This window comes from Cebidichthys violaceus, unplaced genomic scaffold (assembly GCF_023349555.1).
Source record: "Cebidichthys violaceus isolate CVI_PGR_0920_01 unplaced genomic scaffold, fCebVio1.0.p SCAF_1, whole genome shotgun sequence".
Lineage (NCBI taxonomy): Eukaryota > Metazoa > Chordata > Actinopteri > Perciformes > Stichaeidae > Cebidichthys > Cebidichthys violaceus.
The window spans coordinates 20,346,329-20,371,559 of record NW_027176262.1 but is presented as its reverse complement, the minus strand read 5'-3'; the positions used below and the strand labels follow the sequence as shown (position 1 = coordinate 20,371,559).

At 44.2% G+C, this 25,231-nt stretch overlaps 2 protein-coding genes across 2 annotated transcripts in view; both read left to right on the top strand.

Moving 5' to 3' along the window:
- fndc3a (fibronectin type III domain containing 3A) overlaps positions 1 to 16,559 on the top strand; it is a 32,926-nt gene extending 16,367 nt beyond the window's left edge. The window contains exons 11-26 of the mRNA XM_068714299.1: positions 704 to 757; positions 877 to 1,001; positions 1,210 to 1,384; positions 1,995 to 2,081; positions 5,970 to 6,108; positions 6,671 to 6,739; positions 6,859 to 6,977; positions 7,961 to 8,066; positions 8,299 to 8,474; positions 8,630 to 8,743; positions 8,932 to 9,081; positions 10,177 to 10,523; positions 11,263 to 11,475; positions 11,776 to 11,942; positions 12,806 to 12,930; positions 14,010 to 16,559. Of these exons, the coding sequence (XP_068570400.1) occupies positions 704 to 757; positions 877 to 1,001; positions 1,210 to 1,384; positions 1,995 to 2,081; positions 5,970 to 6,108; positions 6,671 to 6,739; positions 6,859 to 6,977; positions 7,961 to 8,066; positions 8,299 to 8,474; positions 8,630 to 8,743; positions 8,932 to 9,081; positions 10,177 to 10,523; positions 11,263 to 11,475; positions 11,776 to 11,942; positions 12,806 to 12,930; positions 14,010 to 14,333 (2,490 nt within the window). The 3' untranslated portion in view covers positions 14,334 to 16,559. The remainder of the gene's footprint in view (positions 1 to 703; positions 758 to 876; positions 1,002 to 1,209; positions 1,385 to 1,994; positions 2,082 to 5,969; positions 6,109 to 6,670; positions 6,740 to 6,858; positions 6,978 to 7,960; positions 8,067 to 8,298; positions 8,475 to 8,629; positions 8,744 to 8,931; positions 9,082 to 10,176; positions 10,524 to 11,262; positions 11,476 to 11,775; positions 11,943 to 12,805; positions 12,931 to 14,009) is intronic.
- Positions 16,560 to 19,758: 3,199 nt separating this feature from the next.
- On the top strand, positions 19,759 to 22,626 carry mlnr (motilin receptor). The gene is made up of 2 exons (XM_068714262.1): positions 19,759 to 20,536; positions 22,319 to 22,626. The coding sequence occupies exons 1-2, from the start codon at positions 19,759 to 19,761 to the stop codon at positions 22,624 to 22,626; spliced, it is 1,086 nt and encodes a 361-aa protein (XP_068570363.1).
- Positions 22,627 to 25,231: the final 2,605 nt, after the last annotated feature.

Genomic DNA, 25,231 nt, shown 5'->3' with positions numbered 1-25,231 from the left:
TCCTTCACAATTAGCAACCGTATAGACATGACAGAAAGCAAGCAACAGATTAACAAAACATTTAGACCATGAGCTCTTGTGTGTACAGTAATAATACCTAGGTGAAAAAAATTGATTTCACTAATTGGTTGCCAAAGCGCCTTTTAATCTTGTTTTGTGTGAGTGTGTGAGTGAGTGTGAGTGTGTGCTACCTGACACACATATACAGACAGGGAAAAAAAAGTGTTTCAGAATCAGACTCCCCTTCTTCAACACCCATCGCTGAGATCACCATCAGTGCGTTTACCTTCTGTGGCTTCATTAAAGTTGCTCAGTGGCTTGCAGTTAAAGGTAGCGGTTACGCAGATCACCTCCCAGGTGTGAGCGTAAATGTGTTGAGAGCTAAGCGAGGCTCTGCAAGAACAATCGTGCATGCTCAGCAAACTTCACTGATTTAATTAAAACATGGAAGAGCGTGCACACCTGGATGCACATTATTTGTTATTAGCATGGCTGATAATGGCTTCTTCGTAATTAGCGGCAGTAATGAGAAATGTTTAGCACAAGATTTCAAATGAAGTGCGGTGTGACTCAAGCCCTCCAAACATTTTAGTTTGTGCTCACATTTAAAGTCAAAGAAATAACTGGGTATTCGTGGTATGTGTGTTTTATACATGCATCGGATTGAGATACAATAATCACTCAATGCATGGTTTGCCTACAGGCTCCATGCGACAACGGCTCCAAAATCCAAAACTACATTCTTCAATGGGATGAGGTAATTGTTTTTATTTGTCATGAAGGAAATGTTGATCACTGCACAGCACCCGTGTGTTTCATGTGCCACTCAGACTCCCAAGTTACTTCTTATTAAAACTCAAATGTTGTTGTCTGAAGGGTAAGGGCACTGGGATCTATGAGCAGTGCTACTACGGACCCCAGAAGCAGTACAGAGTGACCAAGCTTTCACCAGCTTCAAGATACTCCTTCCGCCTTGCAGCTAAAAATGACATGGGAGTAAGGTAGGCACTCCAGATCCAGCTCGATTTTATTTCCTGGATGGCACCCTCCCTGTTGTCTATTTTTATGTTACTGTTTCCTCCATTCACTGTCTCCATCTGTGTGTGCATGTGTGTCTCTCACTCTGTCTCTCCTGTCCCTTTCTCCCATTCTCTCCCATCCTCTGTCTCTCTCTCTCTCGCTCTCTCTCTCTCTCTCTGCCCTCCCCAGCGAGTTCAGTGAAGTGGTGGACCTGTTCACCTCATGCAGTGTGCCATTGCCACCCTTCCCTCCAGAGCTGGAGATGGCGGGGGTGACCTGGCTGTGTATGAAGTGGCAGAGGCCCACTAGCTCTCCCAAGGAGGATGACATCTACTATATCTTGGAGATGGAGGAGGAAGGCTTGGTATGTCTCTCAGGCTCTTTTTTTTTTTTTAAATCGAAAAATCTGAGCTCGAGACGCACAAATGACTCGGCAATATCCGCAACTGAATTGTTCCTGTCAAATATTCCACATTTCCCTTTTTATGCAGTTGCGGGACCATCACTTTTTAGAAGGCAGTATTGCCAAGTGTATCTCTTTGTCAATAGCATAGATATTTCATGCTGTCAAAGTACATATACAGTTTTCACATTCATAGTCTCGTATATAAATAACAGACATACCTGGTTGATGTGCATTCTTGTGTAGCTACTTGGTGTGTTGAGGCATTATTCATTTCAACTCAGCCGAGAGGAAAAAATCAAAACACTTGAAACTGTTTGCTCTAAAAAAAAAAAAAAAAAAGTTATGTGACATTTATAGCTAGTTACTGTCACTTCTGTCTGCACCGCCTCAAGCAGCTACCTGCAGACATAACGCCTGCCAGGGAAAACACAAAAAACCGTTCCCCTATCCCCTGTAGCCGTTTGTCTCCTGCAGACCGCTTTATTTTCCGTGCAACAATGGTTGTCTTGTAAGTCATTGCTCACTTGGTTGTTTCCATTCTTCCCTCTGTCATTCGTCTCTGTCCCAGGGATATGGCTTCCAGCCAAGCTACGACGGCGACGAGCTCTCCTGCACCGTCAGGAATCTCCACAGGAGTACCAAGTACAAGTTCAGGGTAAGGGAGTCCTGTGATGTTTGCAGTCAAAGCTGGTGATCCGCGGGTTGCGTTTGAGCTGCGGTGGAGAGTGTGTGTGTGTGTGTGTGTGTGTGTGTGTGTGTGTGTGTGTGTGTGTGTGTGTGTGTGTGTGTGTGTGTGTGTGTGTGTGTGTGTGTGTGTGTGTGTGTGTGTGTGTGTGTTGGGGACAGGCTTCACGCAGGAGGGTGCTCAGGCCAACAGTGGCCCTATGACTCATCCGTTTTTTGCAGGATTTTGCCAGCAGGGGCGGTGGGCAACTCGCAGCATAATCAGGAGGACTCCACTGCTCATCACACGCCTGGCCCCAATGAGAAAGCTAGTCGAGCAAAGCGTTTGAGCTAATGTGGCTCCGTGACCCGTTTATGGACCGACAAGTGTCTTCCTCTCCATGTCACTGCGTTTCTCTCTTCTTCTCTCACCCTCCCTTCATGTCCTCATCTCTCATTCTGACGTTCTCCACTAAATTGTTGCTCTCCTGGAGGTCTGATTATTTACTAAATGGCTCTGATGAATCACGGGTGACTAGGATTGGCTGCTCCTGATAATAAGATGATTATTTGAACTCAAGAGAATACAGTTGGCAGAGATTAATAGATGATCTACAGTATATTGAAGGCCTGTGTTATGTTTAATTTTTTTAGTTTTGCTTTAGAGCGTTGATTGACCTACTTTGGCTTTCAGTCATGGGATCCGTCCCAGGTACGTTTGTAAAGGTGTTGAGTGTCTTAAAATTGGCTTTGTGAAGGCTGTGGAATGTGTGGAATCAGAGTTTGACTCTGTTACAATGATGGGGAAAAAAGCACAACACATCTCATTACATATCAGGTAATGATTTTAGGGCAGGATACACACATACAGTACTGTACTCTTAGAAATGTGAGTCTAACACTGCCGGGGTTAGCGGTTCAGTCCTCAGTGAGGCCATTCATGCTAAATACAACAGTCATAATACTCTAAGGCGCTTAGAATAAAAGTACTTTATGGTTTGAACTCTGTGACTGGCATTGGCATATTCAGAGCACGTTTGGAAATTGTTCATACTATGGGTTGTGCTTGTGATATGATTATATACTCCTGCCTGTAGGAATGTTCTCAGAGTTACATTTGTTGTTGCCATTGAAACAGTAGAGTCAACAATAGTGAGTTATTTAAACCTTTCTGAGAGACATAATCAGAGAGAACCGATAAGAGTATTGATAGTACTAGTATTGATACTAGTACTATGATCAGCGACTACCTGCAGTTATTCAGAGACACTTTGCATCTTCAAAGTGTCGATACGTAGATTCTGTCCAGCTTCATGTATTCAACACATGAACCAGTGATTCACAAAGAAAACATGTTGAAGTAGTTTACAACTCTCTGTTAATTCAATTATAATACCGGTAAATAATGCTAATATTAAAAATATCCATAAACCCATCAGTGATGAAGGTCACATGTTTTTACTGTAGAATAATATCTTTGTTTTTAAACTCAAATACCATTTGGAACTTATTTTATGACGTAACTTTGATCATTTTATTCTTCTAGCTTCAGTTTTGTTAAAGTCACTTTAACTTAAACTCGCAGATGTTACGAGCCGGAACCCACTGCCTCTCCTCCGGACCGTAGGTGAAGAGGGGAGGAAGATGTTGCTACTGATTTCCGGCCCCATCCACCTTTCTGTCGCCGTCTCACATCTTCTTCGTATGCATCCAGCTGAAGAACCTCGTCTCCTTCTTCTCCTCTTTGTCTTTCTTTTTCAGCTCAGCTTTGTCCTCCTTGTCTTTCTTCTTCATGTCCTTCTGCATTTTCCTTCCGTCAGTCTGTTTGTCCATGCTTTTGAAGAAGAATCCTCTCCTCTTCTTCTCTACTGTCGGACAGATGTTCTCCTCTTTCAACTGTTCGATGATTGTGTCCTGGCTCTGTTGGGTCTCTGCCAACAGTTCGGTCTCAGCCACCTCCTTGTTCAATAGATCGTCCAGACCTTTGTTTGATTGTAAACCGGTTATTTTGGATTCCCAGATCTGGTCTCTCAGGTCCAGGACTTGGTTGCTCTTTTCCACCACAGTGTCGTGGACTTCCTTCCAGGCCTCATCGTTGTGGACGAGGTCAGCTTCTTTGGTGACGAGCAGGTTTTGAGACTCTTAAAGCTTCTGTGGGAGACTCTCGTTCTTCTCGCTGAGATCAAGGAGTTGGTGGTTTTTTCCTCATATTGTGCAACCATCCTGTTGTACTCGTTGATCTCTGTCCCCTGAAGTCCTTTCAGTTTCTTTATTCGCTCATCAGCGACCTCTAGACTCCTCTGCAGACGGCTTGTTTTTACCTCACCATCGTGCACCCTGCTACAGAAACTCCATCATCTCAGACTTCTTCTTGAATGCCTCCGGGTCTCTTAGCTGCTTTTTCAGACGGTCGATCTCGTCGTTAGCAAGAGTGAGAGCCGCTTCCAGAGGATTCACTTTTGGAGGAGGTCCTGGCCGGTGGGATCCCGGTCTCGCTGCGGCCGGCGAAATACGGCCGATCCCGGCACGGCTGCGAACCGGCCGCCACAGATCGGCGAAATACAATAAATATATGTGACTGGTTCTTATGAGTTTGTTCTTGTCATTGTGTTAATTACATTGATTTTGACTCTATGCATTGTCCGTTAATGACGCAGCGTCCCGTCGTGCACGGTTTCATGCATCTGCACTCTGCAGTTTGTGTTTTGTAGGTGTTGAGCTTCATGTAGCATTTTATTTCACTTGTCAAATGTTGCAGTGTTAAGTGAATATGCGGCTTTTACACGAAACAAATAAAAACCCGTAGCTGTGCCGTCATGAGGGTATTATAATGGTATGGAATCACTGTTATGTGATATTTGCGTTATCAATGTCTTACGGGTTCAGTGTGTAGGATTTAGAGGGATCTATTAGCAGAAATGGAATATAGTATTTCGTTGGTGTATAATCACCTGAAGCTAAGAATCGTTGTTCTTGTTAGCTTACCTTGAGTACTTCATATCTACATAGGGAGCGTGTCCTCCTCACGGGGTCCTCCGTGTTGCACCACCATGTTTCTACTGTAGCCCAGAACGGACAAACCAAACGCTGGCTCTAGAGAGGGCCTTTTGCATCTTTACCTACCTGAAGGCCACCGTAGTTCTCTGACTCGCTTGGAAAGGTGGGCGTGAGCAGAAGGGGAATTGAGTTGGTTGTAATCTGCATCCTCTCCGCTAGATGGCACTAAATCCTGCACGCTCTTTTAAAGGATAAGGCCGATAACATTCTATACTTTGTATTGCCTGTGTGTAGCCATGAAAAGCAGCACCACAGAATTCCCCAACATGATACTGACCGAAAGGTATTGTGTTACCCAAACAGACCACCATTCGCCCAAATGATAGTGACTAATAAACATTTCTATCAAGATTCCCTCCCTCCCTCATTTCCAATTATCCAGTTGCGCAGTGTGAGGGCAGGCTGGCTGCTGTGCAGGTTTGTCTTGGTACAGTAAGTGGATGAGCCGTACTCAGCGGGCTCACAGAGATTTCCATATTATCGCAGTCTTCGCAGATGTGCTCTGAAAATGCAAATGGTAGTAAAGCTCATCGCTCCGTTTTTTTGCTTGTGGTGTCTGGTGTCACTTTTAAGTTTTATGTATCGATTTAAGGAGCCGAATGCTTCGGATAATACGGTATTTGTCTGTGGCCGTTATCGTTGCAGGCGGGGAGTGTCGTACTGCCTCCATTACACTCCTCTGAGTCTAGTCGGGGCTTGTCATCAGGAAACGTAATGACCTTTATTCACTGCCCTCATCGACCGTCTATGCAAACAGTGGAACAGTATTCCAACTGAGAGATAACAAGACTCCTCACTGCCTGCGTTCATGCCATTCCTCCAGGTGGCGGCATACAACTCTGAGGGGAAGAGTAACCCCAGCCAGGTGGTCGAGTTCATCACCAACCCCGACAGACCCAGCAGTCCCTGCAGGCCCGTCATCAGAGGAAAAGTCCTGCCCAACAGCTTCAAGATGGCCTGGGGTGAGTCTCCATCCTACCAATTATCAAAACTCCTCTGTCTCACATGTAGTTTACAATTCCACTGTTCTCATTGAGCTCTGCCTGACTGTTTATGTGACTCTGTTAGAGGCCGGTGGTGACGTCTCACGTAGTCTGTACAGTAGATGACTGACAGTTCTCCCCTTCATTCAGACACCAGCATGAATCCGTCCCACACCTCACTGGACAAACGCATCAGTCGCTGCTGTACTTGGTCTGCAGCTCTGAAAACATTGTCATATTTCTGAAGAAATGTTTGAGGCTGAAAGAACCTCAGTGTTTGCAAGTCCTCTACATTTACATTTCTTAGTTATACAACTTAATATTTCATAATGAGTTTGGGAAGTTTTAAGAAGCAGCGTGTTCCTCTATTATCTCCCCAAATTTCATAGTTTTGTTGATATTCAGCACACATCTTACTGCAATTAATTCATTCCAGATTATCCAGACATAGCGTTAGTGAAAACGGACGCTTGCAGGCATCGCCTAGTTGAAGAACTTGTTTAGTGCAGGTTGATCATTTTTGTTTGTTTTTGCAATTTAGAGACCCCGAAAGATAATGGTGGAGCAGAAGTCACGAAGTATGTTGTGGAGCTGTCTGAGGGCTTAAGCGGTAAGTTGCAAGTGCTGACAATGAAAATGTTTAAATTGAAGGGGAAATTGTGTTTTGGACATTAAAAGCATCAGTCCATTTGACTAATTAAAGCTCATTTGCAATGCGTTTGTGTTCAGGCTTGTCATGGGAGCTGGTGTACTCGGGGCCAGCCGTGGAGCACGTGTGTGAAGGCTTGAAGCCCGGCTGCTCTTACCAGACGCGAGTTTACTGCATGAGCGAGGGGGGGCAGAGCCCGGTGAGTCATTCAGCACACGTGTGCGCACACACACACACACACACACACACACACACACACACACACACACACACACGGCCTTGCGTTTTGCCACAGGGAGTCTGAGAGTTTGCTGATCAGTTACAATTTTATTTGCTCGCAGGTAGAAATAAATCATGCACATGAATTCACCTGCTTTTTTTCTGTGCCAAGATCATTCTCGAAATTAGAATCCGTGGTTTGATTAACAACGTATTTTGTCTAACTTAAAAGGATCACTTCATATACACAAACAATATGTAAACGGGCACTCTTGCCTTATTGGCTGCCGCGGTCCACAACAACGTAGCTGTACAGTTTAATATACAGTGCTAGGGTAGGCAGCCATGAATCTCACCACATCCCTCGGTTGATCTGATCAATTTTACATGAATCATTCTAGATAGGCATTCTATTTATGGTGAGTTTTAATAGGAAATTGTCATTCAGCCAGTGTCCTGTGTTGGGAGATTAGACTATGCTTCCTGGTGTGTAAGAACAAGACAAAGCCCGCTAATCGATTAACCCTCCCTGCATGTGTCAGAGGATGTTTTTCCTTAATTAGTTGAGTTCACAGACACTCTTCATTAATTTCTTCATCAGCTGTTAGTGCATGCATTTATTCATGATGGGGCTTGTGAAGAACCGTGACTCATGGTGGCGAGATCCTGTCTGTTGGTGCAGCACAATGTGACATAACACTCACATGTTTGCCTTTTGTCACAGCAAAGTTGTGTCTGGGGAAAAAATGAAGACCTATTTATTCTCTCGCCAGACAATCTGTCTAACTTTATCGGGGGCTCTGCATGCCGCTGTTATTTAAACGAGGCATTAGCATTTCTCTCCTTTCTGGTCTGAAAATGACAATTTGTACCCACTGTGTTTTGGTTGTGTTGGAGAGGAAGAGAGGAGTGAATTTGTTATTTGCGCTGGGTCTTAATTGGTGTGTTGTCTTCCCTTGCAAGCTGTCGGAGACCCTGCAGGTCCAGACTCCTGCGGTGCCCCCAGGGCCCTGCCAGCCCCCTCGGCTGGTGGGCAAGCCCAAAGCCAGGGAGGTGCAACTGCGCTGGGGTGAGTCATTCTTCTCCAACTCAGATCTGTGTGGGATGCATTCTCGCTTCTGTTGATGCATTTGTTTGTCGAGCAAATGACCTCAAAGCAGTGAGCTTTGATGATGCGGTTTGTATTATTTTGCCGTTTGTACATTTGTCTTTGCGTGTGTGTGTATACTGTATTATTCTTTCTTGGAAAACCCTTTTTTTTTTAAAGTATATTGATTTTTATAAACACATAAATTTCCTAGGTCCGCCTCATGTAGACGGAGGCAGCCCGGTGTCCTGCTACAGTGTAGAAGTGAGTGGGCCGCAGTCTGAGGAGAACAGGGAGGTTCACCAGGGTCCAGAGCTGGACTGCTCTGTGGGAGGCTTAATGCCTGGCAAAACCTACAGCTTCCGGCTCAAGGCAGCGAACAAGGCCGGGGTGAGAAAGACTGTCAGCGCTGATCTATCAATAACGGAGGAATTGTCTTTTTCTGCTACATGCTGTCAACCGTATCTCACTGAATCTGATTATAAAGGTTCATTATGATGTTTTTATTGATGTATTAAATTGTTTTTGTTTTTCTGTGTGCATAGTTTGGACCTCTATCGGAGCGCTGTGAGGTTACAACCGGCCCCGGGGCCCCTGAGCAGTGCAAGGCTCCTGCCACCACATGCAAATCCCCCAGCTGTGTTGTTGTGAGCTGGGAGGTAAGACTAGCTCCCCTTCCACCCCCCCCCCCCCCCCCCCCCCCCCCCCACTGACACGCATGAATTATAACAACTTGTGCATCATTCTGAGAATATATATCAGAAAACTCGTATATATCTGCATTATGATGAAACTGCGTCATCAAGTTAAGTGCTGGTCGCCATTCTGATTGGTGTTTGTCTTCCAGGCCCCGCCTTGCAACGGAGCTCCGGTGACCGAGTTTCGTCTGGAGTGGGGAGCTGCTGAGGGCAGCATGCAGGTGTGCTACAGCGGACCAGGGCTCAGCCATGAAATGAAGGGACTGCTGCCTGCAACCAACTACTTCTGCAGGATACAGGTGAGCACTGATAGACACTTTGTTTATTTTATGAAGCCTAATTTTCATCTGTTCCCTCTGTAAACAGAATCAGATCTCACCTTACAAACCCTATTTGAGTGATAATTGTCGTGAAGACTTCAGGGAGCTCACACTAAAATGAAGACTCGTTTAGTAGGTAAAGTGTGCTCCTAACACTGGAGTACGGGTCCAAACCCACGAAGGCATTCTCCAGATTTTGGGGTTTTTAGAGATTCCTTCCTTGAGCTTTTAGCTGATTGGCAGTGATTTGGAGAACATTTGTGAACTTTTTGATGAAATGTTGTTCTCGCATCACTGCAAAGGGATGAGTCAGTTTGAATATATTAAGCAACTGATGATAATTACTTTTTAGGATCAGCTGTATTGGTTGGCAGAGGTTTAATTCAGTGTGTCCCTGCCTGTCATGATTGGCTAACTAATGCTTGCTAAGAGCTGAATTATCACGGTTTGTAATCTTAAATTACAGTTGGTTCACTTGTTACCTTATCACGATGATCGTGCTGATATAGCAGCGAGTTAGACCGTGTCTGTGTTCTGCTGTTGCACCGACTGCATTTTTAGACTGTGACCAATTGAGCCAGCGTTTTAGCAAAAACAGAGACAGATTCTGGCCTTAAAACACCGGCTTTGTCCCTTGGGTCTGGTTCAGGCTGAAATTTCAGACCGTGCTGTACTCTTGCAGTCTCTTTGTGGTCCAAAAAAGGAAGAATGTGGAGACACTGGTTACTTACAACTTATTACTTCCCCCACTATTGGTCCACAGGACTGGCTGTACTCGTACCCAGACCACCCCTAAATATCACACTCTGGTCAAGCTATATAACCAGACTTTCATCATAATCGTAGATTAAAAACCTAAACCTTATGGTCCTAGTTTTTCTAATTTGTATTCATTTTTCACTTGATGCTTTGGCTAGAGAATGAAAACAATATATTCCCTAGGACTTGAAACCCATAGCAGTTATGTTTACATTGGAATGCCACCTTGTGCTCAAACATGTGCATTACACGTGTCCTTTCACGTCCTCAGTGAGACTTGACGTCGGCTTAATTAGCTGCCTCTTTTGTCTGCAGGCCGTGAACGTGGCCGGCGTGGGGCCCTTCAGCGAGGCGGTGTTGTGCCAGACGCCCTGCTCCGTGCCCGCGGGCGTCAGCAACATCTACGCGCTGAAGGAGTCCGCGCTGCGAAGGTACGAGACCCCGGTAGACGCGGATGAAGACGAGGAAGACGAGGACGACGGTTCCCAGCCGCCGCCTCTCTACTCCCCGTCCACCTGCCTGGGCATTAGCTGGGACCCGCCGTGTGACCACGGCTCTGAGATCACTTCCTACCTGATTGACCTCGGCGAGCGCCAGCCCGTTGTTGTCGGTCCCGTCACCAAACACATCATCCAGCATCTGCAGCCCGACACCAGCTACAGGTCGGTGCCTCGTCGCTCACAGCGGTCACAAAATGTTGCGTTACGCTTGTACTACACAACTTTACACCTTTCAGATGTCAACCAGAGCTAACTCTCAGTACTCACAAGTCATAGAATGTGATACAAATTGATCACACACACACACACACACACACACACACACACACACACACACACACACACACACTGTGTTTCTTTCTACAAAAGGATACCAAAGGGGACAACCGGTGCAAAATATAATTAGTTACATTTGTAAATCCAGGTTATTCTGGCAAGGGCTGACAGCTGTTTAGGAGAAATAGATTTTTTACAGGAAACTCAAGTTACGCAGCGTTAAATTAAATGAAATGGCCGCCGTGGATTAGTGTTTTCGGAAAGTCATCCACACGGGTGTATTTCATACTGGTTTGATTATATGAGGTTTATGTTTTAAGCCCACTCAGAGGTGTGACAGTTATGCAGTGCAGTCTAGAGGCATGTTTTTTATTGTTTTCGCTCTACATATTGAACTTGCAATAAACTAAAAGACTGAGAGTGAATTAAAGAGCTGGCTTCCAGCTTTTATTCCGGATGAGTGTGTTCAGAACCAGTTAAAGAGCCAAAACAACACGAAATGTGAGGGCTGAACATCAACATTTGCCAATGAAATAAAATCCAGTTCATGCCACTTTGACAGTCACTGCTGTGTTTCTGCTCAGGTCATTCATGTCCTTGACCTCCTCTTTTGCTTCCTCCTCAGGATCCGCATCCAAGCCCTGAATAGCCTGGGAGCCGGCCCCTTTAGTCACACCTTTAAGCTGAAAACGAAGCCCCTGCCCCCACAGCCACCCCGCCTGGAGTGCACCGCCTTCAGCCACCAGACCCTCAGGCTCAAGTGGGGCGACGGCCCAGCCAAAGCCGCCACCTCAGACGCCCTCCAGTATCAGCTGCAGATGGGGGACAAGAGCGGCAGGTCAGTGGCCCATTAGTCGAGACGAGAGGAAGTGACCTGACGAGAGATAAACCGATAACAGAGGAGACCGGTGTTTGAGCGAAAGCTTCCGATGGCTGTACCGAGGAGGGGCGGGGCACATAGAAAGTAATGCTCCAGACAGAGTGTCGTTACGGGCAGACGGGGACTGATGATGTGCGTTATGACTCTGTATATTTCCTGGCAGAGGAGTCACTCGTCCCGTTTGCTTTTTGTCATGTTTTGCTCATTAAATCCTTTCTCGTTCTCTCTCTCTCTTTCTTCATGTTTCTGTCATTGCAGATTTCTAGCCTTGTATAAAGGACCATGCCACACACACAAAGTCCAGAGGCTTAATGAGTCTACCTCTTACACGTTCCGCATCCAGGCCTTTAATGAGGCGGGCGAAGGGCCCTTCTCCAATGTTTACACATTCACCACCCCACGCTCTCCTCCAGCCCCTGTGAAAGGTACAGTGTCGGTCCTTTCTCTCTATCTATCTATCTCTATGTCTCTCTCAATATATCCGTTTCTATCTCGCTATATATCTCTCTCTCTCTCCCCGGTGTAGATCGGCTCTTATTATCTTCACAAACACTCGCTGCTGACGTACAGACAGCCAGCGTGCTCAGCTTTTAACCTCAGTTGATCCGAGTTTGACTTGCATTTGATTAAGACCCGGCAGCCCGAGATTCACTTGTCGGCTGTCACCAGGAGTCGTTCGGCACTGTGCTCCGGTCTCAACCAGCCTTTGCGGAAGCCTCCTTTGATCCGACACATTGAAGTCAGTAATGAGGACGTGGGTTTTATTCTCAAAGCGGCACCTCTTTTGAGTCAAGCAGTCATATGGTGTTACTCAACAATGTTTGTCTCCCCACACAGTGAAGTGGACTCTAAACCATTAACCGTTTGAATTCGGACTAACCGTCGTGACATCGTAATGCCAAAAATCCCTGCCACTGTGTTTTCTCGTGATTACCACACCAGAGCTCAAACCAAACGCTTGACAAACACAAACAATTGTTTTTGCTTCAAATGCCACCTTCCTAAAGAAGAGGCTGGCTCATAGTTATTATATTCACTCTTTATTCATCAGCTGAGCCAGTGCACATATCAAAAGTGAGTTCTCTTGTATTAACGCAAAAGGTTTCTGTAGCAGCTGCACTTTGAGAAATCCCCCAAAGCTTCTATTCTATTCCTCCGCCTTTTTAGAAATCCTTTGTCGGTCAGACGGATCTCTTGTTTCGAGTGGTAGATGTTGAGTTACTGCACGTATCGCCCATCTTCAGCACTACTTTGTATCACATCTGCGCTCTCTTCCTCCAACCTCTAGTCCCTAAAGTGGAGCGTCTGGACGACAACTCCTGCGAAGTTGCATGGGAGGCCCTGCCGCCCATGAAGGGGGACCCGATCATCTACACCTTGCAGTGCATGATGGGAAACTCTGAGTTTAAACAGGTACCGATGCTGTCGTGTGAAGGTTTGCTTCTCCCTCTTTGTATTTGATGTCCTTACCTGCGGCTGACATAACATTCGTCACAATGGCCTTTTTATGCCGATAAGGATACAGATGGACCCAGGGCCTTAATGTCTTCACCGCGGCTTTGCGGCGGTCGGCATTAGTCACCGCTGGCTTTAAATTGCCCATTATGCAAAGGTCATTGATCCATGAGGTATCCCAGGTGTCTAGCCCCTGCCAGCACATTCATCCCTCTCATTGGCCTCCAGCCATGTTAACCTGGAGTAATGGCCGCTGCAGGCTTATGCTAATCTCACCACATCATACATGGCGATTGAATCAGGGAGTTTAAATATGTGGCTGCCATCCTGCATGACTTTGTTTCAATCCTTATTGTCTGTCCCGGTGGCGTAGACTGAAGGCTAGAATGTATGAGAAAGAATTATTCATTTTCTCCGGATAGAGTTTGATTGAGGCACTTTGCTTCAGTCTTTGCACTAAACAGACTTTTTTTTACATTCCTAATGTATCACCAATATAAACTAGGAATTTGTTTACATTCCTAATGTATAACCAATATAAACTAGGAATTTGTTTAATACGATTTTAGGCTTGCTGTCACAATTTAAAAGCTACCAAACACACGCAAGGTTGTCTGAAAACGTGTGGGTGTGTCAGCTGGGTAAACAGGAAAGGCAGATGGCTTCCCCCTTCATCCGCGGCAACAAACAACATAACTCTAAAATAAATCAGAACATAGCCTGTTAGTGAGGGATGCATAACTGGTTTTTTTTCCTATTATACTTGCCACTTAAAAGAGCTGCAATGCAATCCATTAGGCAGAAGCAGTAAAATGGAAAGCATTTTGTCAGCAAGTTAAATTCATCAAACCAACCTAATTCCTCCACTATTTGTCATCAGGTTCAGGAGTCCTTAAAGTAGCTCAATTATAGCCGTCCCTCAGTGACACATTATCATAAACATCATGAATAAAGATGAGAAAGAGACCGATAATTCATCCACAACGAAATCCGTTTTTTGAAATCACTCTTCTTCTGCTCTTCCCTCCCGTCCGCAGGCCTACAAAGGCTCTGCCACATCTTTCCACGTCCAGAACCTGCAGCCCAACAGCGACTACCGTTTCAGGGTGTGCGCCATCAGGCAGTGCCAGGACGCCCCCGAGCTGAGCGGGCCCTACAGCCCCACAGTGACCCTCTCTCCCCAGCGGAACGACGTGGCGGTGGGCGGCGGTGCGGCCGCCTCGGGCTCCAGGGCCGGCACAGAGTCCAACCGAGCCCGACGGAGCTTGACGGACGAGCAGTGCGCTTTCCTCCTCCTCATGGTTTTCGCTGTCATCGCCATCCTCATCGCTTTTGTCATCCAGTACTTTGTCATTAAATAAGCAGTTTGCACCACCCAGCTGCAGGGTTATAGCTTTATTCTTTCCCTCTCTTTATGTTGTTTTGTATTCTCCATTTTGTACCTTTTTTTTGTTTGCCCCCCCCCCCCCCGCTGTCGACAGAGTAATCGCGTTCGCTGCATCGGGGTGCATAGGAAGGGAGGGCTGGTGAGTAACAGCTCAATGGCAGTTAGAAATTGAGGATGTAACACCTTATTTGGTACCTGTGACTCCTTGTCACCCAGTCCCAACTTTGTGCTATCTGTTGTTCAGTTCACATTTGTTTCATCATCAGCTTCCCGCGCAAAAGAAAGAGCAGGGATATGGTTTATTTTGGGGAGAAGGAAGGGGAGGGGCGCTTCGACTCATGTACTTGTTGATTACAGTATATATAGATATATATAGATAGATATATATATATATGTGTATAGAAATAGTCATTATTTATATTTCCATTTATGTATCCAGTATGAAACCGTTTTTGATAGATGTGTTCCAAAAATAGTGTGTAGGTGAGTCTGTAGCCTATGTGCTGTTTGATCTTGGGACCCGGTGGGCCAGTGTTTGCACAGTGGGGGGTGTGTGTGTGTGTGTGTGTGTGTGTGTGTGTGTGTCCAGATGTGTATACTGTATGTAGTTGGTGCCACAGAGGTTACACGGCTGGGAGGGCTTCAGGGCTAGATGAAGGGTCTTAACCCCCGGCTGGAGTTTAAGGGTTCTAATGCGAGAAGAAAACAGGAAAGCGAATCTTGTTCACACTATAGAGCGTTCATTTAGCACTTTCCAACCTTTTTGATGTTCAGAATGTTTAAGGATGCAAAAATGACTGGAGAAATGTTAGTATATTTTTGTACAGTGACGACACAAGGACCTGTAAGTTTGAAGGAAAAAAAAAAAAGAGACTCAGTATAAAGTTAGAAAACAAACAAAAACCAAACTAACAGCGAATTCTAATTATTTTTACTATCATATAGTTATACTGCTGCTTTACTCCGAAATATTGTTGTTCAGCACAAAAAATGTATGCTTACCTGTATGTTTTGTTTTATTTTGTTTTTTCCCCCAGTAATTGATTTTGCACCTTAGTGGAAGAAAACCTCGACTGACTGCGTCTTGGTCTCGTGATGCATTTTATAGAACACACTTTGAGATTGTGCAACCCTACTTGTGTTTTGGGTGTTTTTAAAAGTTGTAGTACCACATAATGTGTCACTGAAACAGCTGATCTTCTCAGCAAAAACAAAAAAGAGGATAAAAAAAAACTGAAAAAAAGTAAGTACCAGTTGTTTCAGAGGCCTTAATTGGAGAGGAAAAAAATCTCGGGAGAATTTTCTTAATTTCTCTTAAGTTTTGATGTTTTTTTTTCTTTTGTTTTCTTTTAGTGTAAACTTTAAAATGTGTTTTATTTACTGTTCTTTTTGCAACATTTATTTGATGTTAGTAAACCTACGTAATAGGGAGAGAAATGGAAAGTAGTTCTATGTATTGTAATTTCTTTTGATTTTTCTTTTTTTCGTCAGGTCATACATGTGTGAAGTATATTTTTTTATAATATTGAAGTAATATAAGTTAATACTCTCCAGAGAAAATAATAAATCCTGAGTACTCATGAATCATGGAACGCAAATGGCAAATACAAAATGTGTTATATCATGTACTTCCTGTGAATCTAAATTTGCCTTTTCTCTGTGTGTTAAGTATTCGTGACAGATTTCTGACGCTGACTCTTCAGTGGTAATCTGGCTGTAGGGTCTAGTGTTGTCTGGTTTTTGGGGCAGGTAACTGCTGTTGCAACCGTCAAAATGAAATACAGGTACCTTGCAAAACGTCTTGGATAATTACATGATTTGGTCCTTCAGGCATTTTGCAAATGTCTTCTCCTTGTCATTTAAAGAAATCAAATTCCTATTTTTGATAGCGATTGCAACGTGTGCCATTTTAACGCCTCTCCATCCTGGGCTTACTACCTTTGGTTGGGGAGATCAACAAAATGAGTAAAATATGCACAAAAATAGAGACCATTTTTATGTAATTTGAATGTTTGCAGTTACCTCATACACCGTACATTCCAAAATGAAAATTTGTTATACTATACATACTACCAGACATATCACTTTAAAATGTTCGTTATGGGAAAATGTATAATCATAGATATGTATCTAAAGTGTATCTGTATAGCCATGATATCTACAAAGGATCCATGCACAATAAAAGATTTATAATTCTTAATCGTGTTTGAAGTTCTGGCATTTGTTTGTCTTTGCTCATCGAACATAACATCGTCATGAAAATAGTTTTTTTTGATTGGCTGCCAGGTAAAGCCCCAAACGTATTTCTGACCAACAATGTATTAATCTGTCTATATCGACGTCAATCAACAGAAAAATAATCGTCAGATATTCTTATAATCCATTAATTGTTAAAGAAATGTATCAAGCAAAACCACTAAACATTCACTGGTTCCAGCTGTTCAAACCTCATTATTTGTCGCTTTTCTTTGTAAATAGCATATTTCTTTCATTTGGGCTGTTGCTCTGACACATTTGAAGATGGACATTTTTCTGAATTTTTTTTGATAATTTATTGACTTTAATCAAAAAATAATTTTCAGATTATTTGACTAATGAAAATACGTGTTACTTGCAGCCATCATTGATAACAACAGTGCTTGCCTCAGCTGCTGCTTGCTAAAACTCACTAATCTACTCTGGTGAAACAGACGCACCGATTAGAAACGAGAAGTGACCGCATCACCTCAGGTGGTATGATTGCAACCCTGCACCATGGTGGGCTTCTGCCTTCTCCTTTTGTATTCATGTGGCATAATTCAAAACCTCACATCTAACCAAGGAACAGAGCTGTTAATCTATTATCTATATTTTAGTTTAACACAAAAACAGTTTATTACAAAAAACCTTTACCAACCACGAGTCTGATGAGCTCCACGTCACGGGCAGATTGTGCCACTGCATAGTGTTCAGACTCCAAGTGAACAAGAGGAAGGACCCTGTCAGAGGCTTTCATTGTACAAAGATCACATACATTGCTGGAATACCACCATTGTATTTTCTCAGATGATGATAGAAACAGGTGGTTGCAACAACATCCTCCTAAAACCATAAGACTATAAGCTCCCATCCATTTCTTTACTTCTCCACCGTTTGCCTCCTTTTCTTCTCCTCCTGTCTGTCTCTCAAGACAAGAACCTCTGTGTCCAAAGCATTCAGAAGAATCAACTACCAATCGAACATCAACACAGGGACACTCTTGCTGTCTGGTCTCAATTTTGTTGTGACTTCAGAGTTCCACGCTGCTGCTGCTGCTGCTCCCTTACACTATCGCGTCTGTGTGTGACAAACCCTGTTAAATGGAAGTTTCTGGAGTAAGATAGATGAGTTCCCGTTCACTGCACAAGCACACCTAACTGTTGTGTAAGCAGGAGAACAATGATTAATGAGGGTGAAAGTGGGCTCACTCGTCTCCGTCACCATTCTGTGTACAACACTGACTCTTGTTGAGAGAAGGAACGGAAAGAGAAAAAGAAAAGAGCGTGCAAACAAGCTTTCCCCGTCGCGTTGCTTTGACAGGAGTCAACAATGACAGAGGAGGGACATCCCTGCTGCCCCTCTGAGGTCCGAGTGGTGCATCCGGCTGTGGATCAGCTCAGTGTAAACACGCAAATACACCTCAATGTCAGTGTGACTCTTGCCACAAAGGTTCATTCAGATTTAATGGATATGGTGGCTCTGAACCAACAGAGCACACCGCTGGCCATCCAGCAGGTCTGCCAGGCTTTGGTGACTTAATGTTTGCTCGGACACAACAAGGAAAACCTGCAGATCAGGAACTGAAAAATAAACGGCCGTCCATGTTCATCACCTTTTACTAGTTGCACACTAGTTGGGGATACTGGCCAGTTGTCATACTGACCCCGCAGAGCTTAAAACACTCACTCCAAAACTTGAAATCAGACTGAAAACCTCAGAATTTGTGGATTAGTGGGATGTGAAGTCAAGAACACTGTGCACTGACTTGCTGGAGGTCACACTAAATTAAGGCTTGTATTCTAATATTGAAAACGAGAGTGTAAACTGTGACCAGGTGGAAGAACTCACACAACTTTTGACCTTTTAAGTCCCTGGTTACACCTCAAAGAACTGACCAAACGTTATGTAAATTCGTAGAACGGCATTCCTCTTGACCAGCATTGTTGAAGTTAGGTTTATTATAACAGGCCTGATGGGTAACGTGAGAGTGAGGAGGAGGAGGAGATGAGCTGGTGGGTGTGTGGAGTGATGAGGCCAAGCGGACGGACAGTTTGGGCTGGTGTTCAATTAATCAAACACAGAACTTGTTTATCAGTGACATCTTCCAGACAGCTTGGCAAACACCCTTGGATACCACTGACTTATGCGTTAGTTGATAAAGTTGTATCCCTTTTTTATATGTTTATTTCTTTTGTATTCATGCTCGGTCCGGATTAGTATGGTCCTCAATCTGCATTTATTCTCCCAGAGGAGCAGAGCTGGTGGTGGTGGGGGGGTTCCCTCAAATCGTATTGCCTCCATCTTATGCCTTTTACCGTCATCTGTCCCGTCGTCATTTGATTAGGAAGATTACTTAGACACACACACACAGCAGACAACCTCCCTGTTGCTCCCCGACTCCTCAGGGTGCTGTGGAGGAGGTGCTCCTCTCTTCGTCTTTCACCAGAGCTCGACTGGTTATTGAGCATCGGGGACCTGCTCTGCCACTTCATGAGATTCTCTTGCTGCTGCTGCTGCTCTCCATCGACACACAGCAACACAACAGAGACCAAAACAGTTCAAAGGTTTGAAGGATTCAGCTCAGTTTTAAAGGTAAAGTCGGATGTTTTCTCTGCTTTTACAGTTGAATATAAGGAGTCACACCAGTGATTTTGCCTTGTAGTCAACAAGCTGCTTTTACTTTGTATTGAATTGAATTTGTTGTTGTGTTTCACATTTTTTTAAATGTATTTTTCTGGGTATCCACTGATTTCCATTAATTTCTGTGTAGACAATTGAGATGTGTAAAACTAAATTGTGCATTTATCTTTCATTCTTGCTACAAGGAAATGCAGGGCAATCATTTCAAATGAAGAAATAATGCAGAAATAATGCAGACTTACCTATATAATGCTGAATTACCTATATATAGTAACAAGTTCTAAGATGCCGCTAACAGATGTTCACAATGTACATAAATTAATAGAAACCAACAGCTGCCTGGAATTAAAACAAATACTCTCAAATCTCCACAGCATGTTAGCAGAAATGTGAAGTCGACATAATGAACAGTTTAGAGCGATAAAACAAAGTGTACCTGTAACGGTCTAATCTTTCTCTCCTCAGCTACTTGTTGGGTCCTGATTTCACACCTTGCTGTGCCAGCCCTCAGCGAGGAAGGCATGCCCTGGACCAGACCCCAGGTGGACCTTCATGCTGCTGGAGCAGAGGCCATGGACCAGTACAACATAGCCGACCACCACTACGAGGGCTCCCTGTTCCCCACCTCCACCCTCATCCCCGTCACGGTCATCTGCATCCTCATCTTCATCGTCGGGGTGACGGGCAACACCATGACCATCCTCATCATCCAGCACTTCAAGGACATGAAGACCACCACCAACCTCTACCTGTCCAGCATGGCGGTATCTGACCTCATCATCTTCCTCTGTCTGCCCTTTGACCTGTACCGCCTGTGGAAGTACGTGCCCTGGCTGTTCGGGGAGCCGGTGTGCCGCTTCTATCACTACATCTTTGAGGGCTGCACCTCTGCCACCATCCTTCACATCACGGCCCTGAGCATCGAGCGCTACCTGGCCATCAGCTTCCCCCTCCGGAGCAAGGTGGTGGTGACCAGGCGCAGGGTCCAGTACATCATCTTCGCCCTGTGGGGTTTCGCCCTGGTGTCCGCAGCTCCCACACTCTTCCTGGTTGGGGTGGAGTACGACAATGACACACACCCAGACTACAACACAAGGCAGTGCAAGCACACCAACTACGCCATCAGCTCCGGGCAGCTGCACATCATGCTGTGGGTGTCCACCACCTACTTCTTCTGCCCCATGCTCTGCCTCATCTTCCTCTACGGCTCCATCGGGTGCAAGTTGTGGAAAAGCAAAAACGACCTGCAGGGCGCGTTGGCCCGTGAAAGATCACACAGACAAACAGTCAAGATCCTGGGTGAGTGCAGACGGATGTTTCTTTTATGCTTTCTGAAACCTTTCTCTGCTTTCCATTGCCAGACAATTCAGATTCAGGGGCGACAGCAGATGAAACTCTCTTTGTCGGTAAAAAGCTTGAACCAGAAATACAAATACAAAGTCAGTCTGCCGTTCATTGTTGCTGTGGCAAAAAATTAAACAGGCTGACAGATTACTGTAGAATCTAGGATTTCTTGTTTTCTGCGCTGGCTCTATTGTGTGTGTTTGCCATTGCAAAGTTTAATTTTGTTTTCATATATATCTAAAGCACTGATCTACATTTGAAACCTAACGCAGTTAAACCTGCCCTATCAAGTCCAGCGCTCTGTAAGTGCTTTCACGGGCCACAGTTGTTTGAGTGCCATGTGCGTTGTGGTCGATATCCGCTGTTTTTTTTTAAATTTTTTATTCCATTTTGTCTGAAGCTAATCATGTTTGGCTTAATTTGCAGCTCTGGCATATTGCGCAGGGAACCCTGTTTTACAGTAAAGGACCGTGGCCAGGCCAATCTGTATTAGCCAAATGTTCAATCAAGATGCAGCCATTAGGATATTAATGCTGTTCATTAGCTGAGCACACAATGCACAGAGCACACGTTGTCAGGCTGTCATTTGTATCCACATTTGTTAAATCCCAAATTGGATTGTCATCAGTGCCCTCCATAAATCAACCATAATGGAAATTTACATGCTCCCACAATCCTGGGCTCCTTTTAAATTTCCTTTTAAAAGTGTCACACATCTCAGGAGTCACTCGATGAAAGACATCGTCTGCAGAAAACTGTGGCATCTGTTCACTGTGTGAGTCCATGATGTAGGTCTTCAATTTATAGATAACTGGTACTAGTTCATTCACAGATAATTAGGCTCATGCAGAGCCAGATACTCTTCTAATTACCGAATGGACATTTATTATCCTTATAGAAATGACTGCCCCCATCGGACAAATTGATGGTAATTTTATCTGCGGGGGCTTCTTGATCAATACCAGTGACACAGTGATTAGCTCACCCAGCACTGAGATTTCTGCCTTGTAGAAGCCAAATAAAGCTTCTTTTTTTTTTGTGGGGGGGGGGGGGGGGGGGGTTCGTGACATGTTTTTCCTCAGTGGCGTTTCTGCTACAAATATGCTCTAATCGGCTCGCTCACTTGTCTGAATCGGGAAAATGTCACTTCATCGTTGAGGCCAATTGCAGGCCACCGTCACTTAAGGGAACGAGGCAGGTCGTGGAAGTGGAAGTGTGTTTGTGCGTGGGTTTAAGTTCTTTTGATGGTAATTGCTGCTGGTCATTAATAAATATCAAGGGTGACCATAGATCATAGATCATATGTTACTTAAATGATCCTGAAAAAACAATGTTTTTTCATTAGCGTCTTGTGATAGATGAGCCCCAACACGAACACACGTTCAAGTTATGAGAATACTGGTTATTATGTGAGAATTTGGGTGTATTGATATTCTCACTGCTTTGAAAGCGGACATGGTTCTGTTGAAAAAAACTAAAAGTCTGAATCTAACAATATAACAAACTGAATTTTTGCCATCTGAAAAGATGCAGCTGTCAATTAAATCTAATCAAACTCAGTCTTAATAAGGCAGATTGGCTGAGTGTTTATGAGAAACATTCACTTTAGAATTTCTGGTATCAATCTTCTCTAACTCTCAGTAAGAAGGGGGAAAAAAAAGCATAATTTCCAAGCTATTCCTTAAATCCACCTCTGAATGAAACTCATCTCCCCTCCTGACTTTGTTTCCCGCTCAGTGGTGGTGGTGCTGGCCTTCATCATCTGCTGGCTGCCTTATCACATCGGCAGGAACCTCTTCGCCCAGGTGGACGACTACGACACGGCCATGCTGAGCCAGAACTTCAACATGGCTTCCATGGTGCTCTGCTACCTCAGCGCCTCAATCAACCCCGTCGTCTACAACCTCATGTCTCGGAAGTACAGGGCTGCAGCCAAGCGCCTCTTCCTGCTGCACCAGCGGCCCAGACAGGCCCTCCACGGCCAGAGGCAGCTGTGCGTGACCGACCACATCTCCACCCTGAATGAAAGCCTGACTGGGGTCTGAGGGGCCTCGGCACACTCTTGAGCGAAGTTCTTTTTTTTTTCTTTTCTTTTCTTTTTTTTTTTAAACAGGCTTGTTTGACTCCACCACCACGGGAGAGTTTGCAGGCTTCTTTAAAGTTCAGGACTGCAGCTAAAAAGGAAACTTGATGAAGATGTGTAGAGGAGGATTCTTTGTCCCATTTTTTTTTCATCTTTGAGGGGGAAAGCAGGGCTGAGAGCTTCACTGCACTTTCAACGCAAATTCAGATTTACTATTTAATGGCATTTTGTTCAAAGAGTCTGGATGATGAATTTCAACCGTGTCACATTTCATTTATTTTTTGTGTTTGTGAGGAAAATAAGAATGAATTTACGTTGTCCTGTTTCAGTGTTACACCTCAAGCAAACAAACTATACATTGTGTGCCGCTGCATATTTCTGCCTGCATGCTTGGCTTATCGAACATGTGCACTGTTTCAGTTCACTATTACCATCAATCCACAGCACTGATTAATAAGTCATCCCTCTTTGTTAACCACAGATGGCGTTTGCCACGTTTGACATGACTGATCATTTATAATGTTGCAAGATTTGATTTGTTTAATGTATGGTGTGCAGTTGTTATCATACGGTTTGTGTGTTGCTTCCATAAATCAAGAAAAACAAAACAAGTGAACCTATTAGCTGTGGTCCATTAGTTGTGCAGATCTGACATTGGGTGTTCCGGTTTGTGTGTGTGTGTGTGTGTGTGTGTGTGTGTTTGCAGGGTTGTGTACCATCTCTCTAGTGAATAGATAGAGCATAAAAGCACATTACTATGAAAATGGGACAGTTGATGTCTGTGTGCGTGTTACAGAGGCCACCTGAGCCCTGAGGTTTTGGGGCCTGCGTACGTGCCGGCCATCCTGTAATCTGACACAGCTATTATATTACCTGGGCTCTGAGTTAGATTAAGGCCGGCAACCAACATCCCTGCATCACCATATTCAAAGTAATGGCCGCTCTAAGTGTATTTCAAAGAGGAAGGATAGATATTAGGGTGTCAGCAGCAGCAGAGCTTATTGCTTTTATTGCTTCCACTTGCATAATCTCGACACCGTTGTTCAATTCTCCTGCGATGTTGCGTTTTTGGATCAGAAATTGTACACTTTTGCGCCACGCGCACTCTGGCAAGAAAGGTAACGTCAAAGTTATGTATTTATAACCTGAACAACATCCCAAAATAAACTCAGTTTTCCAGGTTCTGTCTGCCATACAGCTCCTTCTTTAAAAAGCACTGTCATGATTCTGCCCATGAATCATCAGGCCTTGGTTTGCACAAATACAAAGAGACATAGTCGCTCTGGGCTGACTCATCCTTCTGACACTTTTTTTTTTTTTTTTCACTGAGCCATTCATCTCTGTCTGAAACGCTTTTACGCCACAGACCATGCTGCCGTCTCCTGGGGAAAGATCAGCGAGTGTCACGACTCCTCTGATGGTTATTTTCTTTACTGATGATGAAGAGAGTGTCCATGAGAGGCTCTTCCAGAGCTGTCAACACCCCCCTCAGGCCTTCTTCACACCACCTCAAATCATTCAGCAGTAGAAACATACAATTCGGTTGTTTTGACTCAACTTTTCAGGTCATGACTTCTTCTCCATCGGCGGACCTCTGACACACCGCACACTCCTCTTCCTCTCGTCTTTTGGATCTGTAATACTTAGACAGTGATTTATTCGAATGACATAAATAATTTGATATAATGGATCACATGCGATAACATATTTCCTGAGAGGTATACTACGTTCATGAGGAGAAAAATACTGTTATTTCCAAACTGACAAGTAATCAAACAATTACTGCAATGATGTTATATTACTGCTGCTGCGTACTGTGTAATCATTGTCGCCCTCATCTCAAAAGTGTATCAGTCCTGAGGCCTGTTATTAAGCAACTGAGATGTAGGTTTATTTGTTTTTAATTCATGAACAAAACATATTTAAACTGATTTGCAAGCACAGAGTTTGGATGGCTGCGTCTGCCCCATTTTAACATTCAGGCAGTGTTTTATAATTGTTTTGGTATTATTAAAGAAGCCGGCCCTGACCAATTTAGAGGACTATAGGTATGATTTTAACTAGTGCCCCTTGTGTCGCAGCCTATTCCACCACCAATCACTGCGTTCTCACACTCACACAAAAACTGCTTTATGTCTTTGAGATCTAGCTATGCAGATCACACTTAAAAGAAAAAACTGTTTCTCAAAGTTATGTTGTGTTCCCCAAACACCTGAATAAACTTCCCCTAATGAATTTAAGGTGGGAGCTATTTAGTCAATGAGCTAACATTACTATCTTTCAAAGTCTGCCCCCTCTAGTCTGCTCCAACGGTAGCTACTATGTAGCACACTTACAACAAAAAGTGCATTTCTCCAGATTTTGTTCAAATGGCTGTGATTCTGCGGAAAACCAACAAAATGGATTTGCTTTTTGTGGCAACTTGAAATGATTGTATTGAAATAGTGTCAAAAAAATTGTAAAAGTTATAAATGAGATGAATATAGATTTTCTTTCTCGCCTCATTTGGTGCACACCGATGGATGGATGATAACCCCATAGCCTTCAGAGATAAATCTGATGTAATA